This window comes from Pholcus phalangioides, unplaced genomic scaffold (genome assembly GCF_987345545.1).
Source record: "Pholcus phalangioides strain wild (caught in Gottingen) unplaced genomic scaffold, Ppha-v1.0 ptg000032l_1, whole genome shotgun sequence".
In the NCBI taxonomy this organism is placed as follows: Eukaryota; Metazoa; Arthropoda; class Arachnida; order Araneae; family Pholcidae; genus Pholcus; species Pholcus phalangioides.
In genome coordinates, this window is record NW_028301622.1 from 6570119 (window position 1) to 6580298 (window position 10180).

Sequence of the window (10180 nt, forward strand, 5' to 3'; positions counted from 1 at the left end):
TAATTTTGTTTCATATTAATGGCTACATTAGTCTTAACAAGTCACCTGGATATGACGAATAGCACATCATGCCCATTTTCGGTCTATTTCTCATAGATATGTTTAAATTTGTCATATAGTTGCTGCCACCTGCCTAGGCATTATTCTATTTTATTATCTTGCCAGTAGATGTCGAGTTGAACAATCATATTTCAAGAAATTTTTCCTGCATTTGCATAAACAACCCATGCCGTCATTGTATATAATTAAGAATTTGGTACTTGTTTAGGAAACTGATTAGTAATTAAGTCTATTATAGTATTAGATTATTATTAATTGCTGATTTTAAATAGCAGCAAAGAACATGGTGAACCGAGTTTTAATGCATTCATTGTCATGCTCTTTTAAAAAAGAGGGTTGTGTTAGTATGTGTGTAAATGAATAAACACAACAAATTAATTGAAAATACAGTATTTCTTTAGCGTGACTGTTTTTGTTAATGGAAAAGAATGATTTTTACCATTAAGTAAATCCAATGATAATTTCAGTTAAATATTTTTCGAGCATGCAAATTTTTGAAAATTTGTCTATCTCTCATTAGAACATTCCATCACATAATATAGTAGAACCCTCTTAACCAGGGGTGCACAACCTTTTCAGTCCACGGGCCAGATATGCCATAAATCTGCCATTTAAAGGCCAGAAATTTGTACATATAGGGTGACAATATGACCCGTAATTTTACGCGACATTCCAGTAGTTTTCATGGTCCCAATTGTTTCATATAATGTGTTATTTTTTTTAATCTTATTTTCAATGAGGTTTATTTGAATTTTTTAAAATAAAATCCAAGATTATTTCCATGACTTATAATGCCTTTGACAACTTTTTCCGCCATGAATGGCAACTTTTCTTACCTGTGGCATTTTTTTAATATTTTTATTGGCTGTAAAAGCAACTTGTGTTTGACAATTTTGTGGCTCTAAATGGCAACTTTACTTGCCTTTTACAATTTTCTTTGGTTGTAAATGGCAACTTTACTTGCCTTTGACAATTAGTTTTAACAACATCCCATATTTTTGTGATGGAAATATAGTCTGTCTAAGAGTTTCTTGTGTAGTGTGTGTATTTATAATATTCTACTGGAACACTTTTTGCTCAGGCCAAATAAAATCACTTGTCAGGCAGTATTTGACCTGCAAGCTGGAGGTTGTGCACCCCCTACTCTTAATTGTCGCACCACAGATGCAGTCACCCTTCTTTTACAACCAGATTATTTTCTCAAATACAAATTTCTTACAAATGCAAAGGCTACAACAGCAAATTGCTTAATGAAGTAGCTGAAAAAAGATACCCATGAAAATATGGATGTCAAATATAACCAACTTACAGCAACCCAATATAAATGCATATATCATGAAAGAAAAAACTTGCAGAATATGAACCCTATTGGAAGTATGCATTTTGAATACCCACCTAATGGTCACCTTCAGTGACTGTTATGGACACTATTTTCAGCATTCATTTTTGTGTGCCTTGTACGGACACTACCTTTATTCGAATATTCTTCATCTCATAATTTCTCATGAACTTCCTGTATCAAAGCTATGGTTTGTATAGCTTCTAAAGTTAGTTTTTAGTTCTTCGGGCTCAATCAAACCTGTGACCTGCACAATTGCATTTTTTTTCTAATTTTATAACGGATACTAAATTATTATGTTAGCAATTTTGTAGCTTCTTATTTTCATTGCAATAACAAAAATATGTTTTTACTCCAGAATAATGTTTAATCAGTATTGTTATTTGCTTTTCCAAGGCTTAGTCTACCATGGACGGAAGTATGGCATAAGGTTTTGGAGATCATACCTACATGTAGCAAAGAAGAGTTACTCGTGCTCTTGTTGGCTCACAAAGCTGAGCTATGAAGAAAGACTTGATTTCTTGAATATGTTTACATTGGAAGAACACTGGTGTCGGGGGGGGGGGGATATGATTGAAATGTTTTTCAACGGAGTGGATAGGATGGACCAATGATACGGTCAATCAACTGCTTTGACAAGTGGACACTGGTATCGTTTAGTAAGAGACAATTCCAGGTTGTGGTATAATAGGGTGTTTCTCTCCAATACGGTTGTTAATAAATGGAATAGCTTACCTTTGGGGGGGGGGGTCGTGAATTCGAAACCACAATTGACACATTTGAAAAGAAGTAAGATAAACATAGTGGGATAAATCGAAGCTATCCATACTTAGATAAGGCAATCATATAAATATTTTTTATGGGCAATGTATAATACGGTATTAATTATTATTTGTTTTTTCTTTCGTTATTTATGCTTTTATATTGTATTGCTGTATTTTGGTTATATTTGGCATTCATATTTTTTCAGCCACCTTGTTGGCAATTTGCCTGTTTTACAAATTTGTGTTTGTATGCCTTTGTATTTGTTATAAGACCCCAGAAGAAATCTAGAACAATGAGTGAAAAGTACAAAATATTTAATGCAAGTTTTATATATATAATCGTTAATATCTCTTTCCCCAAAAAAATTTTCAGTCCATTTTTTCTGGGTACAGCTCATTTAAAGGAAACTGGTAATTTTTTTTGTCCCATTATGAATTAAATTGTGTATTTGCACAAAAGTCTGACTTATGTTATCAAGACGATTTATTTCAAAATGAATTATTTTGTTCAAGACTTCAATGGGAACCCCTTGTTCACAGTCAAATTTTATTTCCCGCCGGCATCTGCAAAAGAGAGGTTCTATTGTATTTGATGTGAAAAAATAAGAGGCCCCCACATTTGTGCTATGCACATAACTATACACGTTTTAATCTCATATATAAATGTGAAAATATTTATGTATGTATGTATGTGTGTGTGTTCTTTACACAAATCTACAATTTTAGACCGATCGTCGCCAAATTTTACATATATACCAAACAGGACCAGGATTGAACCGCAGGCTGCTTTAAAAGTTCATCAGAGCAGGGCAAATGTTCGAAATGGGTGAAAAACCGTTGAGCAACAATGGTTCCTGGGCCCCAACAGTCACAACAAACAGAATGTTTACTTCAGTTACTGTGGTTCCCTAACAATGCGTTTAAGACATGCATACTCCTTTACAATGGTGTATCACTTCTTTAATGCTGCCAGTATTATAGTTCATTCCTTTATAATGGTTTGTCCCTTTTTCAATCCTCCCAGCAGTCAAAGAAAACCCAGGAAGCCTGTATTTTTCCTAACAATGTGTTTCAGGCATGTACATGCCTCTTCTCTAATTGCCAGTATAACAGTTTATTTCCTTACAATGCTTTGTCAATTTTTCAATCCTCCCAGCAAATCGAAGAAAACCCGGGCATTGCCAGGTATTGTGGCTAGTTCATAATAAATTTCACTTAAAGAATTGTCCAGAATTTTATTGTGCTTATGTTTTTTGTCTCACACATGAGTGCAGAGTATTTTGTTCAAATTTTTCAAAGGTTTTAAATTCTGATGCAACAGTTATTTGTAAGAAATACGTGAGGCTCTCTCTACAAGTCTCTTTATTTTTGTTTTCTCTTTATTTCAAAAGCTTCCACTTGGCAGAAAATGTCGATGCTCAGCTTAAACGCATGTCTGAAGATATCAAGGAGATCATCGAGCACGTGAATGCTGGAAACAAATGCCATGATGAAAATGATCCTGTAAGTACCAGTTTTTTGCAGATTCGAGTAGTCAAAATTGTTTTTATCACAGAAGAGTTTTGAACACATCTGTGAAATAGACATTTTATGAGAAAATCTAAATAAAATTGAATGCTAATATAGATAATGGGCATTAACTGAGAAAAATAAGGCAGGCATTTATTGATAAATGAAATTTTCAGATGCGGATTAATGCATTAGAATACAGTAGGTTTCTAATAATTTTCACTGTTTTTCATCTCCTCCTTTTTTGAGAGAGTTATCAAAAGTTTGAATTAAAAAAAAAATGGTTCATTCAATTCAGAATACATGTGGTCGTCATAAAATAACTTTGCCAAATATATAAGCCTCTGGCTGTTTCAAAAATCAACTAATGCTAATGAAATTCAAGAAGTAGATGTTTCAGAGTATGTGCCCTAGAGTGAGATGAAAAACAAGAACCCATTTCTTGCAGTTACGATTACAGTAACAAAATTTCGAAAAATTCCAATGGCAACAATTTAATGCATTGCAAAATCATTGACGCATTAAAAAATACCCATAAATGGCATTGAAATGGTACCTATAGCACCATAAACGTTGGTACAGGACATAGACAAAGAAATCAGGGTTCGTACGGGTCAGGGGAAAACCTTGAAAAGTCAGGGAAATTTTTTTTACTAAAAGTCAGGGAAATCGACCCATTTTTGTTTTAAAACCTGGAAATTTCAGACAACCACCTGGAAATTTCAGACAACAACCTGGAAAATCATCACGGTTGTCGCCTGATCGGGAAAAAAAGATTGATAAAAAAATAATAATAAAGAGAAAAAATTCCGTCTGGATAAAAAAGGGAATTCCAATAACATCGTAAATATTGATAATCCGTAAAATATTGCAAAAAACTATAGATACTGCAGAGGAGGAACAAGGATTTCGTAAGTCAGCTTGGAAAAGCATATTGATATGACCTTATCACTACTCTTTCTAGTGTTTCCAGAAACATCATAAGTACGCATCGTAGAAAGCCATGGGTACAAAGCTCAGTTGCGATAATTTCGTAAGTTGACTATATTTTGATTTCCACGTGGGTATTTTTATTTGAAAACAATGTGTTGTAAGAAAACTCGTGTGAGCAGATCGACAGTAGGCTGATTGGATCGAAGCAGTCAAAAGTGACCCATATTTGACAGCATGGTGGCAGCTTTGCAGCAAAACTCGCTACATAGGCAGATAAGTTATCCAGAACCGTGGCAAGCATTTGAAATCGGAGGAGTTCAGTGAACAACCCTCGATTGCTGAACTTCTCGATTCTAGTGCTTACGCGAGTGCAAGCCAACTGTAAAGAGTTTTGATGCAGTGAAACCAACTACATCTTTGACTAATTATGTCACAAAGGAAACAACTGTAAAGGCTTAAATCTTGTGGCATTGAAATTGCAGGAAAGGGAAATCTCATTTCTTAATTGTTTCATTTTTCTTCTCCATCATGCGCATTTGAAAAGCGTAAATGCGTGTAAAAAAAATCCATGATTTTGATGCCATTATGATATTGTAATTAAAATCATTAATTTTATAATTAATATAAATTTTGTAATTAATTTTTTGCAAATTTTTATAAATTTATATAATTTTTTTTTATTTAAAAAAACCTGGAATTTTTTGAAAATTTGACTGGAAAACCTGGAAAAGTCAGGGAATTTTTTTAATGAAAATGAGTATGAACCCTGAGAAAGATCTCATCAAAGGGTTGGTGCACTAACCACTTGGTTAGATTTGGAGGAAGTCACCAAGCGATTAGTGCTTGCAATGCATAAAAGTGAGTGTTGCTATTTGACGTTGTTCAAATTTTATTGCTGTAAACACAATAGGTTTTTGTTTCTCATCCCATTCTCAAGCACATACTCTGAAACACCTATATCTCGAATTTCATTAGCATTAGTTGATTTTTGCTGCTGCTAGTGGCTCGCGTATGGACAAAGTTATTTTATTACCACCCTGTATGTCCCTGAGATAGCGTGAATTATTTGTTCATCAAAGCTCTCTTTCTTTTAGGAGACATTCTCTTGATGTTGAAATGATGAAAAGCAAAATGTGTTCCTGCACAATATAACAAATATCTCTTTTATTTCAGATTCAGCAGATTGCCAAAATACTGAGCGCTCACATGGATGCATTGCAGTGGGTTGATCATAATACAGGTAATTCAGTGATTTTAAGTATTGAGTTAGTTTTGATACAGTTCCTAATATGATTTAAAAATAACTATAATGTTTTTGTTCATTATTTATCATATAGATATCAATAGCATAAGCAGAGTTGCCAACTGCTATGGATTGTCCGTAGTTTCTACGGACAGCCAGCCGCAATAAACTGCGGGAAAAAAATTAAATTTTTGAGTGATTATTTTTTATTGTACTATGATTATGTTGTCCTTGGGGGTACCCCCCATGGCAAAGCTGAACATTCATCACTACTGACAAGCTTTAAGCAAATGTTGGCATGTCTGCGTAAGACAGTGCTTCTCAAGCTTTTGTGACCCAAGGCTTCCTTATCCTAGTCATAGGTCATCTGTGGCTCCCCAGAGTAGTTAAGTAGAAAAAAAAAAAGGACCACTTCTAAACCTACCTACTGTAAAAGAACCACTTCAAAACACTGACAACAGTAACACATCAATATCTCCAACATGCTGTAAGGCCTCTGCAAAGGTTTGCCACACCCTAGGGGTTGTGATGCATACTTTGAGAGCCACTGGCATAAAAAATAATGCAGTTATTTTTATGGGGGTTCCATCCGGCCTGTGGAAGGTGTTTTAGTAGAAAATTATTCAATACGCACAAAGAAACAAAAAAAAAAAACATTTACACAGTTCATGTTGAAAACTTTTTCTTATGTAAGTGTTTAATCTTCAAACGACTGGTAGGTGATTCAATCACATATTTTCTCTATGTCTGCGCTGACCATTTGTGATGTATACACCAGAAAATATGTGACATCACCAGTTATGGACAAAAACTTTAATTTCTTGCTGATAATTGTTGATGGAAGGGAAATTGGGGGCTTTCTACAAATATAATGATCTGATTTATTACAATGATTTCACGAAAAAAACAAACATTTAGTATAACAAGTGTCCAGCAGATATCAAATTCATGGAGGTATCGTTGGAAAAACTGGACATTTCTTCAGAATAGCCAAACACCTAATGATAATGAAAAATACAGCTATATTTCATAAAATATGGGTTCTTATTATTGATTCTTATTATTGGCAATAAGAAGTTATAAACATTCAAATGTATGTTTGCCAGATTTTTAAGTAAATTGCCAGGTTTTCGGAAGAAAATTACAAGGTTTTTAACCTTTTGAAGGTTGGCAGGTCTGCATGTGCATCCATATCAACAAAAATGTTTGTTAGTGAAATTGGTATTCATTAGCCGAGGTATCACTGTATATGTTTCTGGCCCACTTTCTGAAAAGTTGCATGTCTGCTCTATGAGATGTTTGGCCTTTTATTAGCTTCAGAGCCACCCACTACTTATCCGAAATGTTTATCAGAAATGAATTCAGTCTTCTTTTATTTCAAATGCAGGAGTTTCTATGATAGTTTTTGCAATGCTTCAATCACTGTTCTGATGTATGTATTAGAGCAGCGGTTCTTAACCTGTGCTCCGCAGGGCTCTGTGTGAACTCCCAGGGGCTCCGCGGCTGCTCGAGGAAAATAAAATAACTTTGATGAATAAATAGAAAATTTGCCTACAGGGCTCCGCCGTAGAAATTATATACCAGAAAGGGCTCCGTGGATCGAAAAAGGTTGAGAACTGCTGTAGTAGAGTATATAATTTGATTTCTCTCTTTTCAATTCTCTCAGTTGCCTTGCAAAGGAAGCTTGAAGAAACATCTAAAATGTACGAAGCTCAGCAGAAAGAGCATGAGAAGACTTTTAAGAATCGTTTTGGTTCCTATTGACCCCCGGCATTTTTCTTGATCTGAACATTTTTTTTTTTTGTAGACTAAAGAATTATTAGAATTGTCTTTATTTTAAAAGTTATTACTTTTTGTGTATGTCAATAAGAAATCAGAGTAAATATTTTTTGTAACGAATGCATTTCCTTTCATTTTATATCATGTGTATTAAATAACATGGACATTAATAGCACCAGGTTGATACTGTTATTATTTTTTTCATTGAATTTTGCTGATTTTACATTTCAAACAATGCAGTGAATTTTGAAATATAAGAGAGGATGCTTAATAAACTGATGCATATTTTTCCTTATAAATTCCATTTGTTGTATCTAGTGAATCGAACAAATTTTTGTTTGACAACAATTTTTGTTGTTTTCAATTTATAAATCGGAGACCTGCCAACTTTCCGGATTTATCCCGGATTATGGTGGATTTTGCAACGTTTACAGGGCTTCCGGATAATGAATTCATTTTACCTGGTTTTAATTATTGTCATCAACATGAAAACAATAAAAACTTTATAATAAAAAAAATAAAGAAAAGAAACACAACAGAGTTTGCTGTTTTTTGTTTGCGAATTGTTTATTTTCTTTAGGAAGCTATCCCCCATTCACACATGAAAAAGCTCTTACGACATCGTATCACCTGAACTCTAGATGCGGTACCGTGTACTAACGGTGGTCAAAGCCACCAACATCTATGAATGTAAATGAACATGGCGGCCCATTCATGTTTTTTTAAATACGTGTTTGATAAAGACAGCTGGTAGGAAATTCAAAAGATATTACTATTCCGGTCACATTTCATAGCAAAAACTGTAAAATAACGATTAACTGGAAAATACATCATCAGTTGTGGGTAATATTCCTAATTTATTGCAAAAAATTACTGATGAGAGGGGAAATTAGGAGGGGGGAGGGTGTTCTATAAATCTCGGTTAATTAAAATGATTTCATGAAACAAAAAGTTAAACACGATGATAATAAATGTCCAGAAATTCAAGGTATCATTTTTGAAAAAAAAATAGATATTGCTTTAGAATATAGTTGGGACAAATACACAGAAATGTCCCGTGAAATATGGATAATATGGTCACCTTATGTATTACTTATGTATGTTCTTAATTATGGCAATAAAAAATTTGGCATGCAGAAGTTTGTTTGCCAGGTTTTTAAGTAGATTGCAGGATTTCTAACTTCTGAAAGTTGGCAGGCCTGGTTTATAAATGCTTTTCATATTTATTATTCAGATACAGTTGAGCATTGATTGAGATCAGGAGTACGGCCACAACTAGGGTGAGATGGTTCCCTGGGGGCACTCTACTAAAGGGGACGTCGAATTTGCCTTTTGAGTGCTCTTACATTACGTTTCGGAGTGTTTTCCCTGGCTTACAAATTATCTAGTTGCAGCCCTGATCAGGAGTAATAGTTCTGGAGTCATCTATAATAATGTGATCCTCAGTTAATAGGCACGATTGTTTCTGATCACATGATTAAAATTTTGATTTCTATCTACACTGGTGAAATAAATTAAGAGAATTTGCATATTTTATCGAATTTCATGAAAAGAACTGAACTGAATGTAAAACCACTGCTTCTAGACAAAAATGCAAATCTTGTACGTCAAATACGTAAGTGTACACGTGTGTGTAGGCGGAGCCAGTAGAGAAACAGCCTTTATAAGCGCGCGTAAGTTAAGACGCATTTCGTTCGCTAGCACACCTCGGCGAATTTCCTGCTGTTATTTTGCAGCAATCGGTTAATTTCAAATTGTAACAGTAAAAATGAGTAACCACCAACGTTTAGATGATGGAATGAATTGTGGGGATGCTAGAAGCAGGCCAATTTCAAGTCCAGATTTGTAGAGAGTTCAATTTAACGCCCAGCGTCGTGTGTAACTTATGGAAACAGTTCCAGGATACCGGATCCATCGAGAGAAAGCCTGGGCAAGGTCGTCCAGAGAAGATCGCCATTTGTCGATTATAGCGAGGCGTAACAGGAGTGCTACAGCTTCTCAGCTCTCTCGTGACTTGCATGCAGCCACAGGAACCCGTGTATCAAGGGTGACTGTTTCCAAAAGACTTCATGAGAGAGGGTTGTTTGCAAGAAGACCTGCTGTTTGCGTCCCGCTCACTTCTACGGACAGGAGAATCCGTTTATCATGGTGCAGAGAGCATAGAGATTGGAGTATGGATCAATGGGCGACCGTTCTATTCACTGATGAGTCCCGGTTCAGCCTAAGCACCGATTCCCGCCGTACGTTCATATGGAGAGAACCAGGGACCCGCTACCTACCCTCCAATGTCCGCGAAATCGACCATTATGGCGGAGGAGGTTTAATGGTCTGGGCAGGCATCATGTTGGATGGCCGCACACCTCTCCATGTCTTTGAAAAAGGCACTGTGACTGGTGTGAGGTATAGGGATGAGGTCATGTTCTCCTTTTCAGGGGCGCAGTTGGCCCTGAGTTCATGTTAATGGACGATAACGCGAGGCCACATAGAGCTCTTCTGCTCGACGATTTTCTAGAGAGTAAGGATATTCGCCGGATGGATTGGCCAGCCAGATCT

The 10180-nt window shown here is 35.4% G+C and overlaps 1 protein-coding gene across 1 annotated transcript in view; it reads left to right on the forward strand.

Moving 5' to 3' along the window:
- LOC149066846 (uncharacterized) overlaps positions 1-8160 on the forward strand; it is a 38207-nt gene extending 30047 nt beyond the window's left edge. The window contains exons 8-10 of the mRNA XM_089253132.1: positions 3555-3666; positions 5779-5845; positions 7515-8160. Coding sequence (XP_089109258.1) covers positions 3555-3666; positions 5779-5845; positions 7515-7612 — 277 coding nt within the window. The 3' untranslated portion in view covers positions 7613-8160. The remainder of the gene's footprint in view (positions 1-3554; positions 3667-5778; positions 5846-7514) is intronic.
- Positions 8161-10180: the final 2020 nt, after the last annotated feature.